This window comes from Durio zibethinus, chromosome 17, assembly GCF_047325235.1.
Source record: "Durio zibethinus cultivar Kanyao isolate XHJ-2024 chromosome 17, ASM4732523v1, whole genome shotgun sequence".
Classification (NCBI taxonomy): domain Eukaryota; kingdom Viridiplantae; phylum Streptophyta; class Magnoliopsida; order Malvales; family Malvaceae; genus Durio; species Durio zibethinus.
The window spans coordinates 11,164,800-11,189,115 of NC_143178.1; the positions used below are offsets into that span (position 1 = coordinate 11,164,800).

Consider the following 24,316-nt stretch of genomic DNA (forward strand, 5'->3'; position numbering starts at 1 on the left):
TGAAACAAATCATTAAATTTTGACTATGATCAGTTGAACTTGAAGAGTTTCAGATTGTTCCAGGATAAAGGAGCATCCACCATTGTTTTAGGAGGAAAGAGCTCGAAAATCACTAGATAGCAAAAGTACACACTCGATAATCTAATATCTACAAGCTAGGGATGTTAAAAGAAGCGTAGCAAAAACAGTATTAACATCTACTCACAAAGATCAGGACCCAATATTCTTGCCATTGAGATTCAACTTTCTTGATGCTCGTCATAGAGGTGAAAGATCACAAACCATGACATCGAATTGGTTAGCAGTCCATAATGTGACAAGCTTGCTAAACAGGAAGATAGATCTACATTGCTTAGCAACGGAAATTGCCAAGTTGAAATTCGAAAAAGAGGAAGTGGTCATGCCAGTTCTTCGTTTGCTGCCAAAAATAGATTATGCATAGCAGGGAGCTGTAATGTTCTATCATCTTTATCTATAAGGATTTCTGTGTAAGCAAAACTATACTGGTAGAAAAATAATCTTAACGTGTCAACTTGGAAGGTAAAGATTTGCCTTAACTTCCAGAAGATCTTCTGCTTAGAGAAGGTGATGAGTTCAAAATTTCCTGATCCAGTTCCCTTATCTTGTTGAGTAGAAGCATCTGCTCAGTCTCAAGTTGTACCATGTATTCTTCTTGCATATCTTGAAAAGTTTCAAGTTCACTCAATGGAGTCGACATTCCTTCAAGGTTGCCATCCTCAGTTAAAGATTGAAGTTTGATCATCATTTGTTTCATCTGCACAATCTCATATTAAACAATATATGGCAGAGTTTGACATTGTTCTATCTATTCACAAGCATAGATTCATTAGTGATCAATGATGAGCAACTCAAAAATAGATGCATTAATAAGTGAGGAATAAATTTGATCTCTGCTTTTTCATTCTTACATTCTATATTGACAAGCAATATAGAAAAGTAAAAAAAAGTTAAAAAGAAGAACACAATTGAAAATCCATTTTGAACATATCAAAACTCGTTTTACAAAGAAACGTGCAGTTTCTAATAGTTCTAACGTGTCTTATTGGTTGTGTAAATTTTGAAAAGGAATTTCATCATAGTGAATAGAATAATATAGGGCCACGTAAATGAACACCAACAACATGTTTTCACCTGGCTTGATATTTGATGTGCTTTTGTTAAGGATGGTTCAGAGTCCAGACTAGGTCTTTTCTGTAGTTCTGGAACTTTTCTTGTAATTTGAACATGAATTTCTCCCCTTTTGACCCCTTGAAGCGGTATCCACTTGTCAGACATCTCATTTGGAGGCAGCCTCTGATATTCTACAACACAATCACCTATGCTTGATGTTGGTAGCAAGGCATTGTGATCTTTCACATGCAACTCTAAAGGACTACCATCATCAGGGAATTCCAAAGTTTGATGCCACTGAGGATTCAATGTTTTGTACATAACCTGAAGGGCAATCCATGGAACAGTTAAAAACTATTGAGCAAACAGGTACAACAGAAAAAAGATGAAGGATAACAAATGAGTTCTATATTCTAAGGAATTCTTTTGCAGAATATGGATAAGATATAAATATACAAGACTACACATGCCAATTGTAACTGCAAACATTATGTTATTTCATAGGAAGTTTTAGAAGGGAAAAGATAAAGCCTGTTTTTATAAACGATGAAAGTGAACTGGTGAGAAAGATAATGCAATTATTATTAACCACAAAAAGGAAATAAAATAAAAAAGAAACAAACGAAAAAGTACACTTAAGAATGCAATAAACATGCATCATCCAAGTCCCCTTTTTATCAGAGCCAAAAGTGCAATGCAACTGTTTCAAAATCATGTTGTTTCAGAACCTTTGTTCGTCTCTTCAAGTTTCCATACTGCACCCTCACATAAGGATCACTTGTCCCCCTTAGATCAGCGGCTACTAGCTCTCTTGCTTCAACTAGAACAAGTTCAATCCAACCATTGCCAGGATATAAAGAGCCCTTGTAGAAAAATGAAAATAGAAACACATTATAGCATAGACACACTTGAGATAGAAGATCATCAACCAGTAAGGCATTGAAATTGTAAGATTTGCTTTTTCAAACCAAAGTATACTATATTGAACAGGCCAAGCATGTAAGTTTAAAAATGCTACCCAGCTGACACTTATGCACATAACTATGTTCATTGAACACATGTAAACATGTTCATAGCTTTCTTTATGTGAGTCGGACAATTAAAGCCTAAATCTCAAACATCATTCATAGTTTTTTCTTTTCAATTCTTTTCACCATAAATTTCTTATGGTCAGTGCTATTCATACTATATTTCTGTACTCTTTTTCTGCAAGTTTGTATATTTTTAAGCACTTACAGAAGGAAGATTAACAGTAGAAAAGCTACTACTGTTTTTTTTTTTAAGTAGAAAGATTACAGGAATGGTCTTTCACTTCATGCTAATAAAAAGTTACCCTTGATCCTTCATAGTCATTGACACTAACTGCTTCTATCTGGATCCTTAGTTCTCCTGAATTCACTTTCTCAAGAGGAGCCCACACATCCCTCACTGAACCTTCTATCAGTCCCTCAAGACTTATTCGTGCACTACCAATGCTGTCAACTCCAAAAACCTCATCAGAGTAGCATTTTATCTTCATGTATTCACCACCTCCTATTTCATCAAACTCAAACTTCTGATTCCAGATTGGGTTAAAAGAATGTGCTGTCTTCGTTTTCTGGAGAACCTGAAAAGAAGGTTCATAGCACAGATCAGAGATAAGCATAAGTAATTCTACTATGTCCAAGTATAATATTACACTTGCAACCTCAACTGTAATATTAGGATCTACCTTTCCATACTGCAATTTAACATATGGGTTACACTTTCCACATTTGTCTTTTGTAATAAGATCTTTCCCTTCCATGAGAGTTACATTAATTTTCCTTCCAGTTCTTGAAAGAAGATTTAAGGAGCCATTTATCGATGGTTGTGAGCTAACTCGGAAGTTGTTGAAGCTAAGAGAACCATCAGAAAATTGCCATTCTTTTACCACAAGCCTCACTGCCAGCTGTTAAATGTATACAAACAAGAGAACAGTTGAGTCAGCAAATATGCAATTCATTATTTTATTTTCTACTAAAGAAATTCACATACACATACCTAACACATGAACTATTTGTAGTACTCATTCAACATTAAAACCAAGAACACACCCAGTAGTTGGCGAGACCCATTGTTAGTGTGGAAAAGCAAACAAATCGCACAGAAAACTAATTTGTTCAAATGTTACTACATTTGGTAAAGACAAATAAAAACAAAAGATTTACTAATGATTTGCTAGGTAGAATTCAAATCCAACAATTATGACATCCTTGTAATTGTTAGACTAATCAGTAACAAATCTTAGTTGGTCAGCCAGAAGTATAGAGATTTATGGCAGATTTATTCACAAAGATGTCTATTGTAGCGGGATTTGGGTCCTCAGCCAACAAACTTTTCCAATCAACAGGCAATGATTTCCTGGACCCAAAATGAACCCAAGATATTCCCATTACAAAATTAACTATGACAGAAGCAAACATCTTTTAAATAAAACATAACCCAACATCATAATATTTCTTCTTACGACTTCCATCCCTTTACCTTTCAATTACCATAATCAAGCAAAATGTTTATTGAGGAAAAGTAAGAAGCAGAAAAGTACATAAAACCATACCTCCCCTGCGTTGACCCCTTCAAATGGAAGAACCATTTCAACTTCTTTGCCACAAAATTCAGAATGTCTGGCTGTTACCCCAGAGGCTGGTCCTATTGCCCAAAAGATTGTGGAATCATCTGTAACATATTTCATCTACTCAATGGACAGGGAAAAGGGAAATCAACTTATCAGTGCCATAAAAGATGATGATCATAAAAAATGTATTAAAACTTTGAAGGTTGTCAGATGAATAAATGTTATGGTTAATAGTCAATAGCATGTTCCTCAGGCATTTCACCAGTTATTTTTCTGAAGTTGGAAGCTTGAAAGCAGGAAAACTATACACAAGAATAATAGAAAAAAAAGAGGTTATTTATCCTATCTAGACCTCCTATTAAATGAAATTATACAACTAGGCTACTTATGTAAAAGATGTTAAAATAACAAAGCAAAGCAAGCATCTGACATCTGTAATGTTGAGTAAATCTTACTCCCCACAGCTGTCCAAATGTCCTATATATTGCATGCATTTCACTTGCACCATACAGAAACCACCTTAAGTCATAGATCAATCTTTGGCTCCAGAAATTTTAGGAAAATTAGCATCAACTTTGAAAGTACCTTAATCTCACAACTTGCAAGATAGTCATACTTCACACTTCCAGGAGTACGCTCATAGAGATGGAATCGAACAGTTCCTGTATTATCATGTAACACCATGTTAAATGTTGAATCCCATTGAGGACTGGAGCCGGGCCTCACATCTGTTCTTCTGGTTAACTCTCCTAACTCAACTTCAACAAATGTCTGTAGATCTTTATCATCAAAGTGCTCTTGTAAACCATCAACAGCAAAACTTGGTTGCCTTCTTGATGGGCTTCCTTTCAAGCTACTCCTAGAAAGTTTACTTGCAGAAATAACTGTCACATAAATAATACCACCAATAGCCTTCTTCCTTAAATCTACAGCTGGTAAAGAGAAACATTGACGGCGAGGTTCAACCATTATCTTAGCTAAGGTGTCAGTCAAAAGTTTAACCTGCATTAAGTAAAAGAAAAATTAGCCCACTACTGAAAAGTAAGAGCTAAAGTTACTGAAAAAACCTGTTGGACTAGCAACAATATATTCAAAGCTTTTATGACTTATAGTGGGCATAAGTCTGGGAAAAATGTTTGGCCCAGCAATTCTAAATGGAAGCGTTGTTTGTACAGAGCAGAAGGTAAAAATAGGCAATATAGAACCAACTGATTATTCTAAAATGTATCAGGCTAAACTAATGTTTTCCACCTTTAGGTTTATAACATTTGGTTTTGAAACATCAATGTTGTTTTCTTTTAATTATAGAAATAGCAGCTTTCTAAGTTAATCCTCTCTTGCAAAAACCAAAAACAAAGAAAGAGAAAAGTATCAAAGGAACATACCAACCAAGAAGAAACACCAGGCAGGTCCGTTGCAGGTAGTGATTGGCTTCCTCCACTGCCAAAGGCAACTGTTATCCTTACTTCAGGAGTAGATATAAACGAGTACAAAATTGCTTTACCATCCAGAATTGGCATCAAGAGAAGCTGCAGAATGCAAATTAAGTTAAAATATCAATAGATCAAAATTAAGAGGCAGAGAGTGATTACCATTTAAAACTCATGAATAGTAGATTTATTCAACTTTAAAACAAGGGCAGCAAATTGGAAGCATGAAGCAACAGTAAAGGAATCTAAAAATTGAGTAAAGGAACATATTATTTTACTATATATAAAATGATTTTTTTTAATTGCACTCTCATTACTTTGTATATGGTTTCCTTCATCTTTTATCATCAAAACTTAGTTGCCATTACTTAAGATCCATATATGAAAGCTCTATACACATGACAATGATTTGACTATGAAGACGAAAAGCTTTAGTATAACTGACTATATATAACGGGAGAAAGTCACCTCCCATTGGGTGACTTACACAATGAATAAAGATAAATCAAACAGTATGTCCAATCACTTGTCAGGGACAAGACTGATAAACAAACCTGGAGGAAAATCAGTTAAAAAGGAACATAGATAATTAATAAGGCAGAAGCATTCATAAAAGAACAGGTCAATTTTCCCTATCCGAAGACTTCTAAAAGTAGAACCACAAACCAATCTATCAAATAGATCAAGCTGGTAGATAGACTACATTGTCCTATAAAAGGAAAAAAAAAAGAAGGGAAAAAAGGAAGCTGTTCAACTTACATCACCCTTGATGTGAAGGCTATTTATAACAATCTTTGCAGTTCCAAAGAATGGCTTGGCCACCTTGGCAAGCAACATAATGCTGACGTCAGTTGTGTCCCAGTCAAAACCCAAGCGCATAACTCGCTGTCAAAATGAACAAGAGATGTTTTGTAAAGATCTTAGAAACATTTCACTGCTCAGACAGAAAATAAACCATTAGACAAAGACCATAATATTACAAGAAAGCAAAACTATCAAGTATAAAACGAGATCAAGCATCCAACTGAGTTTGTACAGATTACCAGATACATAGTGAAATATTTCTTTATCCAGCAGTACAAGCTTTTGGATAAACCAGGTTTAAAATGTTTCTACTCTTTGCAAGACCATTTGTTAAACTTCAAAATTTTCTTAAAGTTAGTCATGAACCATAGTTGAATTAGTAATCTTCATTACCTAGTTGGAGCAAGTCTTATCAGTTATCTTTGCAGAAGAACAGATGGGTGGTCCAAGCAAACAAAAGGAAACGGCTTACAGCCTCCTTCCATCTGTGATGTACAATTATAGGTAACTTATGTTACAAGAACATAAGATAACAATTTGGCCCTCTATACTGTCATCTAACTAAAACCATTTATATAGGTCGAAGTCACAAAAAAAATTTATTAAATTAACCTTTGATAAGAAAAAAAGCATTGTATAGTTTTACTAGCGGTGGGCATAAAAGAAAAACACGAATACCACATTGTCATATTGTTAACCTCAACTAACTATTTAGAATCAAATCCCACTTCCTTAACCTCAACTGACTATCTATGATTAAATCTCACTTTCTTACTCTTGCCTTGGCATCTATTTACTTGAATCAAACTGCAAAGCAAATCTCACCTTCATATTTCAAACAACACAGTACTGCTAAGTGGTTGGTTTTCTTCTCTCATTTACTCACTTTGTTTCTTTGTTTCTCTCATTCACTCTACTTTAATTGTACTTTAATATAGTTATCTTGCTTTCTTTTTGGTTATAAGCAGCAATGTAGTTACATAACATGTAAAAGTTCAGCTTTGTCTTCCTATCCTACACATCTTACTTTACTTGTATCCTTATTACTTTTCTTTTTATTTTTGGGTTCTCCAGTATAGAGTTCCCCCCCCCCCCCCCCCTCTTCACTTGTATTTGATGGTATTACCTTTTTCTGCCTTTTCTTCTTAGGCTTGCTTTCTCTCAATTTCTTGCCAACCACAAAAACATCTTAAAAATGAAGGGATAAAAAAAAAAGAATCACAGTGATAGATGATAAGTTCATCCAGCGGTTTCTTTTTTGATTCAAATAAAATTCAAGCCCAAAATTAGGAGAAGCAAATAATGAAGTGTTTTCTTTAAAAACAACAGTGACTGATTCCTAATTCACGACATAATATTGCAAATCAAGCACTAAAATGCTAGAAATATGGTTAACTTTACAGAGATGGAAGCAGTGATAACAAATATCTACCTGATAGAAAAATAAATTGCTTAACATTAATTATTGAAAAGCAGAGCCAAGCATCTGTCTTTTCATATCAACCTCCCTTCATCTCTTCATAGCAGTGAACAAAGAAAGAACATGAGCTTGTAACAAGTTATTATTAAATTTGTAATGGAGAAACCAGAACACAAACCTGATCGCCTGAAGTTGACCAGCGAGTTCCATGAAGACCCAAGCACGGGGGAAACAAACCTAGTGAAAACTCCAGCAATTCTATTTTTTCCTACATGAAGAATAATAATCTCCTTGGTAAACACATGTAAACAATTAACATCAATCCAAAGTCACTTTGCTAGCACTTTTTTTTTCTTGAAAAATGAATGAAAACTATATTACTTACAATAAGTCTTGATTTGCGATGTTTCAAACGTTTCTGCATGCAAGAAAATTCACTTAGTGATTTAATTAAGAAATAGGAAGTTAAAGAATGTCTGTACATATTTCACTTTGGTAGAAGAAATACTTAAGACTAATGCTACCTCAGAGGAGCACAACTGACTATTTCATCAAATATAATATGTATTAATTGGTTTTAGATTTAAGTCTGAGGATTGTTGTGGCCGTATGTTCAACTTGGACATCTTTACATATAGCAAGTGGATTTTGGTTGGATTATAAACATATACCACATAATATACCAGACACTTTTGTTTGGTCTAGATTAAAAACATCATGGTAGCTTTTCAATAATTTTCACCAGGATTGGGGGACCTCACTTTATTAAAACAACATTCATTCTACAGTAAATTGGTGTAATATACTCCATGCATGCTTCTTTGTTTTTATCAACACGATTGATACCAATAAGAAAAAAAAAAAGAAAAAGGGTGACAACAGTGAGCACAATTGATTTCAGCATTAATGCTTTAATAAAATCAATGGTGGCAATTCATCATTGTCCCATAAGAATGTTTTCCCTTAAAGGCCAAAGAACCACTCATATTGCAATAGGTTATGTATATGGGCTACTATATTGGTGACTCTGGCATAGGCACAAGTATCAACCTTATGATTAGACAGGGATGGGATGGGATGGGATGGAATGGGATGGAAATTATTTTCTTGCCCATTGTCCTCCCCTTCCAACTGGAAAGAACAGGAATAGAGGATAGAAAGAACACTCGAAGAACATTCAAATTGTCTATCAACATAACCATTGACAGCTGAGATTGGGATGCAAATTTAAGCATTTCCAAGTTCATATAAACATACATTTATGAGTTTAGGTGTGGGTGTGTCTCCAGATAAGGAAATCCAGTGTCCAATATGTTAATCTAGAAGGAATTCTAGTTCAAAGATCCCACAGGTTTTCAAAAAGATATACATATTTTAAACCAGGATTACAATGAGACTGAATTCAGTTGAACTCAAATTCACCAAACTTCTGTCAGAGTTTAGTCTTCTGAAGAAATTTCTAAATTTTCACCACATGCTAGTATAAGTGCTATTATCTTCTTCTGCTTCTTGTTTTTTCCTTAGGAGGAAGAAGAAAGAGAAGAAGAAGGTGAGATTTGAATATAAGCTCTTGTTACAATTGCAAAAGAATTTAACAAGTAAATTAGTTAACAAGGTCCAGCCTTGTAATCTAGAGAAGAATGACAACAATAATCATTACCATTAGAAAGAATCAAACAGAACTTTTTTCAATGTACACAAAATGGCTAACAAAATAACTAAAAATGGAGAAACATATTCAAGAGAGAATTGAATTCTGAAAATCAATGAAAATGGACTACACAATTCTCACCTCAATAATGGATTGGAACCTTAATGAAAAATTTGGATTCATGTAGTTGGACCAAATCTCCATTAAAAGCTTGTTTAGCCACTCACAGTGCTCCAATGGTGTTATTGGCTGTTTAAAAGTGCAAGCGATTGAAAAGCATTAACTTGATAGAACTCGCATTTTTAAGAGTAGAAAACTGAAGAAAAGAGTAGGTACCGAGGTACTTAGTATAACTCGCTTCCACTTTTTATTCAAGTCTTCAACAACCATTCTCTGCTGATAATCACCATACTGCAATGGAAGAGAAATAACTTACGTTACCATTATAAAATTTTAAATATCAATTGCCATAACACCTCAGCTGATGGGGGAAGGGGAAAATTGTTAATCCCTACATGTAAAGGTACTATTTTTTTTTTTCAAATTTGTAGATATTAGAAAATAGTTTTCTAATGAAAAATCTAGTTAATAGTATCAAGTAAAGTCCAAAGTGAAGAAAAGAAAAATATAACAAGAATGAGCCACAACACAATTAAAGAGCTTAGGTTTTGACTTTTAAGTAACTCAAAAGAGAAAACCAGGCAATTAACAGTATTACCTACGAATCCAAGTTTTGAAACAAGAGATATTCGTTTGAGAAAAAAAAAATAAAGAGAAAGGTTTGGTACCAATCATGATGAAGAGGGCAAACAGCAATTGGACTTACATGGTAGCTCTAAATCTTTTAAGGCCACCTTCATAGCTACCAACATAGCTAGCTGAATCTTAAAACACCTATTAGCTATTATTCTAGTAAGAAGCTTAGAACTATGCCTAGCTAGCTCAATATCCAACTAAAATAAGGACAGTCATACAATAGAATCAAAATACAAATCGATATAACTACTTGCCCTTTCAAAAATGAACTTCAGCTGTACTCGTCTTAAAGTAAGCAATGATATTTGACATAAGACCAGTGGTGTATTAACTGCCAGATAAATGGATTTCTCATTAAGTGATTATCTCTTGCAAAAAAAAGAAAAAAATCATGTGACATCATGTTCCTTCAAGTGAGAATCATTGACTGGCTATTTGAAAACAAATCAAAACAAATTGCAAATATGAAGCCAAAGTGAAAGTAATTTTAGAACACTGAAAATATCAAAAATAATTTCCAAAACAACCTCCTATGTGCATAAAAGCTGCTTCATACACACTAATCATAAAACACAACAAAAAAATAAAAAGCAGTGACAAAAGAACTTGCCTGGATAGTTGCCCAAACGGCAAGAACAAGGGGAACCCATTTGGAAAAAGAGAAGACCCATTTTTCTATAGCCCATAAGATCAAAATGAAAGGGACCAACAAAGGAAGATGAGGCTTCTCCAGTATGATGTTGTTGAAAAAGTCCACAACTTCATAAACATTCATCAAAGCTCTCTTTTTTCTTCCACCCATTTCAGCTAACACCAAGAAGATTAATAATCTTCAATCTTTGTCGTCCAACAAAAACTGTTACTTCCCCTTTAGTCTGTCCATACTTTTGAACATTTTCTCACTTCAACAAACAAACTTTGAAATTTCCCCATAAAACCAATAAAAAATTCTAAAGAGAAAAAGGACAAAGAAAGGATTATGAGAAGAATATCCAGTGGTCTTAATTCATATGGAAAGTTTTATAAAGGTAGCTTAAGAAACAAATCCCAAGGAGACCCAACATTGGCTTTCCATTTTCCTGAAAAAGAGTTTAAGAGGAGCGAGACGAGAGGAAAATTCTACAGTGAGTGTAAAAGGGCAGAAAAATAGTACGGACTAAAGTATAAAAAATATATCGTTGGGAACAGGAAAATAATAGTTTTAAGTATTGTAATAATTAATACTATTTAAAACCAAGGGTTGGTATTCGTTTGATGGGACCCAACGAATGATTGCCATGAACCTACCCCCGTTTGATTAGCAGAAATTGTATTTTTGTTGACTTTAAATTAAAATAGAAAAAAAATATATTTTTGGTGGGCTGGGGGAATATATCTGTAAAGAAAAAAGTTAGATGATGAGAAAAGCGGTGGCAGAATATATTTGAGCATGAGGTGGTAAGAAATCGAGTGGACCAGACCTAAACAAAATGTGTGGGCCACGTCCTTTTAAAATCGTCAAAGCAAAGTGTGTGTCTGCATCTTAACCGAATTAATCCATCCCATTTAATTTCGTTAATTAATTTTGATTTATTATTAAAAATGATTTTAGAAGATATTTGATTTTTTATAATCTAAAATTAAACTTAAAAATTTGAATCTAAAGTTTTTATTTTATTTTATTTTTTTGAATATAATTTTTAAAAAATATTTAAATTTCAGATCTGTAAGGTTTTTAAAAAATTTTTTGTTATTTTTCAATGATTTTTTTAGTTGATTTTTGTGTAATTTATTTTTTTCAATTGATTTTTATTTTAATTGCATTTTTTTATTTTAATATTTGATCGAGGTTGATATGTTTGTTAGTCTAAGATTCTTGAGGTAACTTTTTCCATTGTTGAGTTAAATATATTTTTTAAGATTTTTTTATTATTTAAGTGTTTTTTTCGATTTTTTGCAAAATTTTTAAAGGGCTTTGTAATTGTCAGCAGCATCTCTTTCTCTCTTCCCTCTAACTGTCTTTCTTATTAGGTTTTTTCGTCGATTTCCTATTATTTATTATAATTATAATTTATAATTATAATATTATTTTATAAAAAATAAAAAATAAATTATTTAAAAATGTCATTGGCCAATAAGCAGTTCACCACGTGTCAGCTAAGAATTAGGGACTTTTTAACTATAAATCTTCCTTTTCATTTTTCTAAGCTTTATTTTTTTCTCGAGGTTTTTTTTACCAAGTTTTTTTTAATTTTGGTAACTAAAAAATTAAATCAATTTTTTTAAAAAAATACACATGGCAAGTAAAAAGTTTATCACATGTCATTATACAAAGGATTGCTTTAAATATATACTATTTAATATTCTTTTTTTTTTTTGTTGGTATTGATTTTGAAATTTGCCTTTAGTATTTTTATTTTTAAAAGTAAAGAATCATTGATTTTTATTATTTTTAAAACTTTTGATAATTTTTATTATAAATATTTTGAGTCTACAAAATCATTATTTGTAATGGGAAAATCGAAATAGCATTACTTTTTATTTAATTTAAGATTAAAGTGTAAAATATGAAAACTTGGTTATGAAATTTAATTATTAAATCAAATATTTTTCATCCTTACTATTATTATGTTTTATACCAACTGCCAAGCAAAGAAAAAATTTTCATGAGATATGATTCAGATTAAAATAAGAAAAAAAGATAGCATGATGAGTAAATAATATATAAATTTTAGGGACTAAAATTTTAATATTTCTTAGATTAATTTTAAATTTTATTTATTTAAGATTTTTTATTTTTATTAAAAATGATTTTAAAGTCACTCGATAATAAGCGCGTGAACAAGTAAAAATTATATTATGCGTCTTTAACTAGAAATATCTAACCTCACACCAATAAATAAAATAAAATTTTGTCTTTAACTAGAAATATCTAACCTCACACCATTAAATAAAATAGAATTCGATTGGCGCATGTAATTACATTTGATACATTTCCAGTCCCAATTACCATATAGTTATTTAAAATTCATTTTTTTGTTGGTTTTTTTTTAATTGACGTAATAGAAAATAAAATAATAAAATTTGTCTTTTATATTAATAGAATATTATGCAAAATATTTTGATTTTATTATTTTTTATTCAATAATTAACAAAATTAAAAATTTAATAAAATTAAAAATATTGAGACAAAATTTAACGAAACCGAAGTTCAACGACAAAATTTAATTTTAACCTATATTATAGTGGTAAAATTCACCTTTATCCCAATTATCCCACATAGTGAAAGAATACTTTTTAGTATTATTCTAACAATTTGGTGTTGGACATTAAATTAATTGTATTTTTTGTGATTTTTTATAAAATATCACTAAAATCTATAAGAATTTGGAATAACAATTATGTTATATTTATATTATTAATTTATTTATTCATTTAAGAAAATATAAAAAATTAATTTTAATTAGCAACAAAATAATAATAATAATAATAACTCCTAATTAGATTTGGACTTTTATTCGGTGAATTGGAGTAAAAAAAATTCATTCGAGTCAAATGCATTGGGTTAGACAGAACATAACTAACCGTCGTCCGTTACTGTTTCTTTTTATAGCACATCAACGACGACCCATTCTCCGATTTTTTTTTTTTTTTTTTACTTTTCCTCGCCTTAATATGATATCACTTTTGTCTGACAATAAAAACATAAATTGAAGCTTTTAGGTAGAAAATATAAATTTTATAAGCAAATTTAGAATATTATTATATATAATTATTTATTAAATTGTAAAAATATTATTTTAATGAGATATGTGATAATTTTATTCTCGTTGCTGAAATTTAAAACTTCATGGGAAAGAGATAATTTTTGCAACCGTTGAACAATCAATGAACACCAAATTAAAAGGAACAACCATCCAATTAAGGGTCCGGCTGCTATATAGATTTGGACTCAAATTTTTTTTCTTTTGTTAATTATGATTTGTAGTCAATTTTAATTGTAGGTATTAGAAAATAGAGAAGAAAAGACCTCAACTTGGACTTCTCCATTAGGACTACTTGAATTCAAGCAAGTGTAGTGGGAATATATAAAGGATGAAATATCATTAAATGTAACGGAAAATATAAACATATATTTCGTGAAACATAATGGATCGATAAAATCAAACTGCAAAGTGTAGTGATACATCTAAATCAGAATTTGAACATATGCGTGGAATTTTTTTTCCTTTTTTTTATGATGGAAAATAGGGTGTTTATTAGCATTATTTTAAATTGAACTTTTCAAAATTGAATTAATCAAATCATATTATTTTATTTTTATTAATTGAATTAAATTTATTAATTTTAAAAATCTTATTTATCAAGTTTAATTTGATTAATTTTTTAATTAATTAAGTAATAAAATATATTTAAATTAAATTATTTTTTAATTTTAAATTTTTTCAAAATAAATTTAATAAAATCATCCGATAAAATATTTAAATATCAAAACACTATATTAAAAAATTTTAATTTATAAAATGAAATGGTCTATTCCATAAATTTTTAATTTTGTTTTTGAATTTTTTATATTTTAATTAAAACTGCAATTAATTTAATTATTGAATCAAATTAATTAAAAATAAAAATTATTTTATAATAATTTTTAATAATTAATATAAATTAATTTGATTATAAATTAATTAATTTAATTAATTAATTCAATAAAAATCGAAATCTGAACACCCCTAACGAAAAGTAAGTCATGTACTTTAACGATTCTCATCATAAGAATGAGATATTTAATAAACAGAGGTGGAAAGATATTTTTGGAGAACTTGGAATTGTATAAACTTTAGCAGAATCAACAAATGAATAGAAAGAAGCTTCTCCTTTCCGAGCAAAGACAACACACTGCTTTCCGAGCCACTCAAAATAAGAGTTGTGGTGGTGGTGGGGTTCTTTTTACGCGTCCGATTTGCTTGTATCTGTATATAAAATATAATAGGAAATTATTGGTCAAAGTCAATTTCTAAAATATTAACTTTCAGAAAGCATATCCAATTTTGTTAAAAGTTAAAAAATTGGTTAAGTAATTTATTTTTTTTTCAAAAAAAGTTGGCTGTGGAAAAATTAAGTAGGCAACCAAAAAATAATATTAAGTTTGTAGACTCCGTCACAAAAAGTTATGAATAATCTGAATGGTCTAAAAAATGGGCAAAGGATGGAAGTCATTATTTATTTAGAATATTCGTTGCCTTTTCATTTTTTCTTTTAAGAAAATGGGATGAGACTTGGCTCATTCAAAAAAGGCAATCACGGAATATTCCTTTTTTGATTTTTTTTTTTTTCTTCATCTTTAACAAGATTCATAATCATCAATTTAGCTTTCATTGATTGGACTAAATATTTATGGACTCTAGAATTAGTGCTTTCGTTTGCTCTCTGGCAGCCAAAAATTAACAATCTCAATCTCTCAAAGGACCACAAGAGCATTAATTTCTGCCTGATTTTTTTTTTCTTTTAATTGCAATACTACTAGATCGTCGAGATTGTCCATCCCACTAATTTTAATTTACATAATTTTCAACAACTTGATTTTAGTTCATTTATGTTTCAAGCTTGGCTGTAATGAGGAGTTTTTACGGGGATTCACTTTTTGTTTGTTATTAGACGGTTGTTCTGTATCACAAGTGGCATGAGTTTCTATATCTTATAGGAAGAAGGTATTTTGTATTGAAATCCGTTTATATATTAATGGAACTTCATTATTGACTGAGAAAAAAAAATCTTAAGCAAGGGCTATTTTAAAGAAAATATTTTTTTTTTATAACGGTGCATATAGACTGTTAAAAATATTAATTCAATATTCGATATTTAAATTAAAGAAGTATAAGATTGCATTTTAAGTTTTTTTTTAACAAACTTGAAAAAATAAAACCCAAAATTTTGAGATCAATTAAATAAATATGTATAAACACTTCATTTCATCCAAGTCTTTTAATTGAACTGTAGAGATACTTTTATGTCCAACGGTTAATACAGTTATTTGGCTTGATTTTGGATTCATGTAAATTCAAGTTGAATTTCATTTTAGATTTTTGGATCTTGGTATATATTGGATCTTCAAATTTGATTTTGGCTATTTAATTGGTGATTGGGCTTAGAACCCAATAGATGAAGTGGTTAGTATTTCCTTTTCTTTTTTCATTTTATTAAGAAAAAATAAAAAGCAAAAAATTTTTAGAAATATGATTGAAATCTTGAAATATTAGGGAAATATCTTGGCATTCAATTCCAAAAATCACATTTTGATAAAAAAAAAAAATTTAAATCACATTTTAAAGAAAAAATCAGGCCATAAATAAAATTGGATTTGTTACAAACAAATCAGACCTTGGTTATTCAATAAAAATCCCTGAAATTCCTACAAAAAAAAATTATATATTGAACCCTAATCAACCAAGCTATGAACCATGCACGGCAATTGAAACTAGTTATTTTCAAAAAGCAATATTCGAATCTAACACCCGAAAGCTTTATACCACTGTGAACTACCCAATTTCAACCATTAAACCTAGTACAACTCTTCTAGCATCAACTCACATAAAAACAACACAAGTCCATAAGAATCCACAAAAAAAAACCTAGAAAATCCATACCTAGAATCGAGCCCATCCATAGCCTAGCAACCAAAAATATGGCAAAACTCATAAAAATAACCAAATTTTCTTTTCTTTTCCTAAGGGTTTCATTCTCTAGATTTTGGGTTTAGGAAATTCAAATAATTTATGGGTTTGAAATTTCTAAAATAAAAAAAAATGAAGGTGATGAATAAGGGTGGAGGTCAGTGGTGGTGACAACAGTACACTATTGGATATGGGTTTAGTGCTCAGCTGGTTCTTGGCTTTGGCTAGTTTGTTCATTTGGTAGGGAAAAGAAAGAAGGTTTTCGATGGCAACTTGTAGCGATGGACGGCCAACATGTTGTTTGGTTTCAACAAGGATGATTTTTTGCTATGGTGATGGGTTGTGATAGGGGCTATTAGTAAGGTAATTGTTTTTGTTTGGTTGTTGAGAGCTAGGGGTTTAAAGCTAAGATGGTGAGTGCCAAATGGGTCTGTTATTGGGGTAGTTGAATGGCGAATGCGAGTTATTGGTGATCTGGTATGATTGCTAATTGTCTAGGTATTTTGGTGATGATGGAAATGATCTGAGTATGGAGACAACGGTTGTTTCGGTTCAATTAGTAGCTTATGGGTGGATTTTTTTTTTTTTTTGCTTTAGGTGATCAGGGTAAAAGAGACTAGGCCAATTTTGCAGAGTTTTTTTTTTTTTTTGTCTTTTTCCCTTAAAAACTTACTCCTTTGCTTTTTGTTTTTTGTTTTTTTTATTGTCTATTCCCCCGTATTTTGTGAATAAAATCACATAAAACAAAAGAAATTAAATGTTTCAACCAAAATTGTAGTTTGAAAATGCAAATTGAAAAGCAAAATGGGGACTTGGCTGGTTATGGCCTGATGTTTCCTTTGGTACAATTGTTGCCAGCCACTTCAATTCGTCTATTTCTTCATTTTTATTTTTGCGTTTTACGTTTTACGTTTTGCGTTTTTTTTTATTTAAATTAATTTAATTAATTTTGAAAAAAAATAGAAAGTAAAAATAAAATGACAAATAAGAATGAAATTGAATTTAAAAGCTTTATTTTAAGCCTAAGATTGAAGTTTAGACCTTTCCTATCATATTTGAGCTTTTAGAATCGGGCCTTAAAAATTAAGTTTTAAATACAAATAATTAAATTTTATATTGACCTAAAATAATTGGGTTTTAAAATTTAAATTTGGGTTCAAATTGATTTTTGAGCCTTCATTATCAGACTTAAGTCTTTAAAACTAAATGATCCATATTTAAATTACATCCAACAAATCAAAATGACCCTAAGACAAATAAACTCCAAATAGTCTTATTCAATTAAAACTCTTAAATGATACAAATGATGACATACAAATTAATCAAAAAAAACAAAATTGAACAAACTCAAATTGATCCAGTTAAAATTAGGTGTCTACATATATAAAAAATTTTTTTATTATTTTTTATTGGTTTTTATTATAATGTCACTAACTTCAACTATCCATAGCCATTTTATTTTTAAAGATATTTAGCAAAATATGAAAAAAAAAAAAACACAAATATCTATTAAAACAAATTAACACATGTGATAACATATTAAAATAAAAAAAAAAATATACCCAATAAAATCTTAGGCTTGCACCCAAATCCATTAATGAAGGATGGTCCAATCTAATAGGCCTAAGTCTGACTTGAATGGAAACAGGTTGGGTCAGTAATCAGGACGAATCTAATTTGATTTTTTTTTCTTTTTCTTTTCTTTTATTTCCTAACCAAACCGGACTCTTTCCTTTTTTGTTATCCCACCGTTGGCTTTTCTATTCTTTTTTTTTTTTTAATTTTTCTTCTTTTTCTTCTCTCATTCTTAATTGAACAAAGCCTTTTTTTTTTTTTTCTCAACCATTGTATTTGGCTTCTTTTTTTCTTTTTTTTTTTTCTTCTCTTTCTTTCCTTACCAAACTTGATGCCTTTTCTCTTTTTTTTACCGAACTTGATGTTTACTGAACTAGATAAACATATTATCTAGGTGGTGAAAGTTGGCTCTAGGTGGTGATGTTAGGTTTTTTGGCTGAATTTCAACCTTATTGAAAAAAATTCTTTCTAACTTGATTCATTAACTTAGTTTTATTAGACTCTCGAAATCATTGTCAAGATCAGGAAAAAAAAGGAAATGCTGGGTAAGAATAAGTTGCTTGGTAACTTAAAATCAGCTATCGTAGTGACTTGTGTTGGATGGGGTCTAGGTACTCGAGTAGCTAAGGGAAATGGGAGATGTGACATGCATTCAATGCTTGTGTCTCTCTTGGTCAGAAAAAATTAAAAAAAAAAAGAAAAACTTGTTTGATTTTTTAATAAAAAATGAAAATTTATGAAAATAAAAAGAAATAAAAATAAAAAATATTTTTGGACTTAAAAAAATCATTAGATGTTCAAATTGAAGTTGAATCCTTTATTGGACATCGACCCCTCTTAACAAAAAACTTAAGCTTTTATCGGACCTTCAAGCTTAATTAATAGAAAATTGAACTAGATTGAGTCTCAACTTATACAAAGCTTAAATAACTTAATTAGCTAATTTATTTAAATCGATTCAAATTAATATATTTAAATCAAAGTCAAAATAAAATATAATCAAATTATTCCAAATAAAATTCAAGTTTCTACAAACGGTTGGGATTTGTTCAATACTCCCATCATCCTTATCTCTTTCTTGCTTTTATGATTGATGTTGTTTTATTAGGCTAGAGTCTTATTGGTTTTGTTTGTTTATTTGCCGCAAGATGGCTTTAGGCAAAATGTTTGTCGAACACAAATCAAAATCTAAGTTGGGTCTAATTTCATGACACCTTTTCTAGTAATAAAAATCCTTCCAACTTCAGTGGATGATTAAAACCTAAAACTTTCATGTATAATTGATAACAAATAATCTATTCCTCAATCTTTCACATGTTCACAAGAGATAAAAGGAAAGAGTCAAGGTGAACTCAACATGGAATACCGTGCGCCATGGTTTTAGAACTTTCTTAATGTGCATGCAATTAATCAAAGGAAACTATTAATTCAAAAGAAGGTTACTCAATGAACAAAATAAAATTTTAGGTTCAGCTAAAACACGTTTTTCTAGTCAAAAAGAGCGAACAGATATTAACCAATTCATGTTTCATTTCTTTCTTGACTTTGATTAAGTAATTAACTAGGATGCAAACTTCGGTGATCTTTAAAGGTGGGCCTAGTTAAATTGGACAATAATTATTTTTTAATTCCTAAAATATTTTATCTAAAAAATGAAATATATGACATCATTCATTTTATTTTTATGAAGTTGTCACGTTTGATATATGTGACATCAACTTATATTTCACGTTAGAATAAATGATTTTACAAATAAAAAAAATAAACATATTACATTTTTTGACAAAAGTCAACAAATTACATTTGAAAATTAAAAATTAAAATGATATTCGACCTAATGATCAGAGAGATAATACATGCTATTTACTTTTTTTTTTGTTACATAAAAAAAATTTTAATATAATTAAAAAAAATAAAAAAAATTTGATTCAAATCAAATTCTTAATGTTTCTTCAAACATTTTTAATTATTAAGCTAAAAATTTGGGGAGATATTATTTACTTTATTGATCTTTAATCAGCCACTTATTTAGGCTAGAGAATACCGAGCTAAAAGCACGAAGGATATTATAGTCTTCACGGTTAATCAATTGGAGACGAAGCCAATTTGGACCTTCGGAAAAAGATGAGATTTACCGGAACATTTGATAGACGATTTTTTTTTTTTTTTTAAGTTTAAAATTGATGTGTCCTTTTTAGAATGTTCAGAGCGTTCGAAGATGAAGAGTGGCTGTTGGGGCAACCCCTCCCCTGCTTATCGTTTTCCACGACATGTTCCCCACGAGGATATATTCAAAAAGACCACAATACCCCCCAGTGCCAAATGCAACCATTTAGTCGAAAAAAAATGCGGCTCCGTATTTCAGATATTTGGTAATTGACATCCACACTTGATTTTTCCATACCTTCCTATAAATAAGAGCATCCCTTCTGTTTTTCTTCTATCGACCCTTTATTTAGTAAAAGAAAACAAATCCTATAAACATACCCCAAAATCATTTGCTTTTTTTTTTTAATCAAATTATTTTGTTATCAGTGCAAGAAGAAAAAGAGATTATGAGCCCAACAAAATTTCATGATCACCACCGCCATGGAAAGAAAGAGAGCGCGTCCAATGGTAATGCAGGCCTACGCCCTCCGTCGTTGAAACACTGCAAAGACTCTCATTTGATAAAAAAATCATCATCCTCATCATGGTCGTCGTCGGCAGCCTCCTCCCTCGGCGTCAACAGCACCTCGAAGCCGCTACAGCAACGCGACCCCGTCATCATCTACACTCACTCTCCCAAAGTCATCAAAACCCACCCTAAGGATTTCATGGCGTTGGTGCAAAAACTCACAGGATTCACGCAATGAAGGTGATTATCATAATCATCGTCATGTGCCAAATCAACCCAAGGCGGAGAAGGGTGCCGCCTAAGCCGAGGAAGACAGCAAGAGGATCAACAATGATGATAATGAATCATCATCGGTTATAACAGATAAAAACTGTGAAATACAAGTGAATTCATGTTTTGTTTCAACTTTGTCTGACCCACCACAAGCTCCTTTTCTTTTTTTTTTTACAAATGTTCCAGTTTATACGCCGATTTCGGCTGATTCCTATGCCTCAATAATCGGCCCTTTTATAATTACACTGATTCATAGTTTTCGCACCAAATTTGAGGGCATGAATGAGCTGCGTGATTATTTAAGTTTTGATCTTTAAAAAAAGAAACTATATCATTTGAATCTTTTGTCCAGTAATTATTTTTATTAGTTTTTTGGTAGTTTTAGTTATTTGATTTTATGGCGCAAATAAAGGTTTTGATTTTGTTAATGGAACTATATATTTGTTTTTTTTTTTTACGAGAAATAAATTTTTATATTGCATTTAATGTTTATTTATTCCTATCAAATTTATGGATTAATTTCATTTGTAGAGCTGACCTTGGCTTTCTGAAGCTTCCTTTTTATATTTGGGATTCTATTTGTCATGATTTTGTTTGAATCGATGAGATTAAGTCTCAATTGCTATAATTTTTATATTTTCTTTGTCGTCAAGAAGAAAGCTTCCTTCCGTTCCTGATGGAAATTTAAAAACATCGAAAATTAGACATGGATTTGTTACTAATTCGAAGGAAAAGTGATGTGATTGTTAATATTTGCACTTCTAATGCTGAGGATAAGAGACCTTAAGCATAAAAATCTGATATATTTTTCAATGCAACTTTCAATCTAGTCCACTTTATGTTATGATCTTAGAATACACAAAATAGAGTTTACTTTACAGCATAAAGGTGACCACGCTACATGTTTCCCTCAGAAGCCATCACTAATAAAATTTCAAGTTTATGATTGAAAAAACATTTTAATTAAGTTTCTAACTGTTAGGAATCTCCAAAATATAGTTTAAAGTAGTTTTCAATTGTTGGAATGTGGTATCGAGGACAAGGTGGAGGTGTTACGGTCCGTGCATTGGTCCAAAGCCATGGATTCTTTCCGAAACCAGTGCAGGTATTTGTTCAAGTGAGACTGGGTTGGAGACCCAAAGAGATTAAGTCTAGATGTGCACAGAAGCCCAAGACAATGATCAAGTCTCAGAGTATGCGAGCAGGCGCTGAGGAGAGTGTTTGGGTATTTTAGTGTTAGAATGTCCAATTGGACTCTTCCATCCAGAGTTTAAGTTACCTCTCAAGTGGAGACATTTTGATTATTTTCGTCGAGCTGAAATGTTATACTGATATAAATCTTCAAGTGGTATGACAGTTAGCCACTTCAGCAATCACCTGTTGACACATAAGAATATTGATTTGTTATTTCGAGTGAACCGTCAACAGCCAACTAAGTTTATGCCTATGACATCAGCCCTAATTATTTTACACTGAATTTGGGCCATCTAAGTTCAAGGTCTCCCATTACACATATAAGTTATCCTTTTCAAGTACTCTTAAACCACCTAGAACCTTTAGCTTCCAAGCTTATATTTAGTTTTACTTTCCTTCTCAATCGAACTCTGATTTTAGAATCGGAGCACAAACTCCCCTCCTTTATCATCGACTATTTTTTTTTATTCCTTCAGATTCTTACTCCTCGTAGACAGTCGGTACCAACGAGAAGAATATGTGTGCTGTAAGATTTCATTGAGTTTGAAAGGCCTTAGGCGCAAACACTGTAACAGATAGTTTTGGAACCTCTTGTAGAGTCGCATAATCTCCTAAGCCCCAATTCTGTAACATTAGGACTTTAAAATTAATGTAAGAGCCGTCCATTTGGCACAATCTCAACCATAATGTAAGGGTGCTTCAATTATAAATAGTTGTGCCGTCATTCCTATACACACTTGAACTTTACTTTTCTTATTCTTTTATCAAACACTTTCTTGTCTCTTTTTTTTTTTTTTTTTTCTTAATCTAATACTATATTTTTAAACTTTCTTTTTCCTATTTTTTTTTCTAACACTTGACTTATGTTTTTATCACAGCACATCTGATATGCGAGTGTGCAGTACTTTGTTTGGCCAGTCTTTGGACAAATGAGTGGAAGCTGTGGAGTACTGAGTGCTGAGCATTTGTTTGATTACTAAAGACTTGCTTAATTGAAGGCTGATTTAAATTTCCAAGGAGTTACTGAAGACTTGTTTAATTGAAGACTGATCTTAAACTTCAAAGAGTCAATCCCTAGATCAAGAGTCACTTATGGGACGAATTTAATGGTGAAATTGTAAAGTATGCTAATGTAAGTATGACAACTATGAATTTGAGCGATGTTACTCTTTAACGTAACATTACTACAAATAAATATGCCCCTGATTTGTATACACACTTTAAGCTACCATTGACCAATTGATACTTTTGAACTTTTTTTATATTTATTTTTTTATCTGTTAATATGTATAAATAAATGCATTCCTATTTAGAATACAGACTTGAGCTACTATCGACTAATATATATACTTTTGAACTTTCTTTTTCCAATTTTTTATCAAATATTTATTATTATTTTTTTATAAATACAAGTGATGTGCTATGCTAGTGTGCAGTACTTTGGCTGACTAAGATTTGGAATACTGGGTGATGTGTTATGTAAGTGTATAGTATTTTGTTTGGCTAGTATTTGGTGTATCGAGTGCTAAGTATCTTGTCTAATTAAAGACTGATCTTAAACACGAAAAGAGTCAATTCCTGGTTCAAGAGGAGCAGAACTTATGAGATGAGTTTAGTGGTGAAACTGTGTAGAGTATTCTAAAGTAAGCATCATTGTTATGTATTTAAGTGATGTTACTCTTTAATGGTGGTGGCCATAGGTGTGACAACAGAAAGAGTTTGTAGGGAAATAAGGCAACAATTCAAGTTAAAATAGCTGCTATGCTATGTTACGCTTTGGAGTATTAAGCACCTGCTTATTGCCGAGCACTTTGTCTGATTAAAGGTTGATCTTGAACATCAAAAGAGTCGATGTTCAAGAGTCACAAGACTTACGGACTGAGTTTAGTGGTGAAATTGCAGAGTATGCTAAGGTAATTGTTGCTATGTACTTGAGTAATGTTGGTTTTTAGTGGTGGCACCATAGGTGTGACATTGTGCGACGCGATGATGAGACGAGTTTGTAGGGAACTAGGAAATAATTCAAGCTAAAATATGTGACAGATGAGGCTCAAGGGAAGCTTCTTGAAGAGTGTGAAATTATTATTGAGAGTTCTCAAAGCTGTTGCTTATGATCCCGATGAGAACGAGACGGAATTATTACTAAATCAAGGAGATACACGACTTGAGTTCGATTGACTTTCTATACTTGAATTATTAGCTTTTTTTATATATATATA

General features: G+C 31.1%; 1 protein-coding gene and 1 pseudogene across 4 annotated transcripts; one reads left to right on the forward strand and one right to left on the reverse strand.

Annotated features, from left to right (window-relative positions):
• On the reverse strand, positions 1-10,969 carry LOC111281859 (synaptotagmin-5-like). Of its 4 annotated transcripts, XM_022869603.2 has the most exons (14): positions 10,399-10,969; positions 9,369-9,443; positions 9,174-9,281; positions 7,767-7,799; positions 7,560-7,649; positions 5,917-6,042; positions 5,113-5,256; positions 4,313-4,729; positions 3,710-3,844; positions 2,843-3,061; positions 2,465-2,737; positions 1,860-1,994; positions 1,153-1,455; positions 1-775 (listed from the first exon to the last, which is right to left on the reverse strand). In XM_022869603.2, exons 1-14 carry the CDS (start codon positions 10,588-10,590, stop codon positions 554-556), a joined length of 2,472 nt encoding a protein of 823 aa, XP_022725338.2. In that variant the 5' UTR covers positions 10,591-10,969; the 3' UTR covers positions 1-553. The 4 variants fall into 4 exon arrangements, with proteins under 4 accessions (XP_022725338.2, XP_022725348.2, XP_022725359.2 ...); XM_022869613.2 differs by lacking the exon at positions 7,767-7,799 and having other exon boundaries at positions 10,399-10,923; XM_022869632.2 differs by lacking the exon at positions 1-775 and having other exon boundaries at positions 1,316-1,455; positions 1,765-1,994; positions 10,399-10,938.
• Positions 10,970-20,481: 9,512 nt separating this feature from the next.
• On the forward strand, positions 20,482-21,337 carry LOC111288662 (uncharacterized; annotated as a pseudogene).
• Positions 21,338-24,316: the final 2,979 nt, after the last annotated feature.

Excerpts from the sequence above, each read along its gene's own strand:
- LOC111281859 (XM_022869603.2), bottom strand. The coding sequence starts at position 10,590 with ATGGGTGGAAGAAAAAAGAGAGCTTTGATGAATGTTTATGAAGTTGTG. Across the intron at positions 9,444-10,398 it reads CCGTTTGGGCAACTATCCAG|TATGGTGATTATCAGCAGAG; the intron begins GCAAGTTCTTTT and ends CTTCCATTGCAG. Across the intron at positions 3,062-3,709 it reads AAGGGGTCAACGCAGGGGAG|CTGGCAGTGAGGCTTGTGGT; the intron begins GTATGGTTTTAT and ends TACATTTAACAG.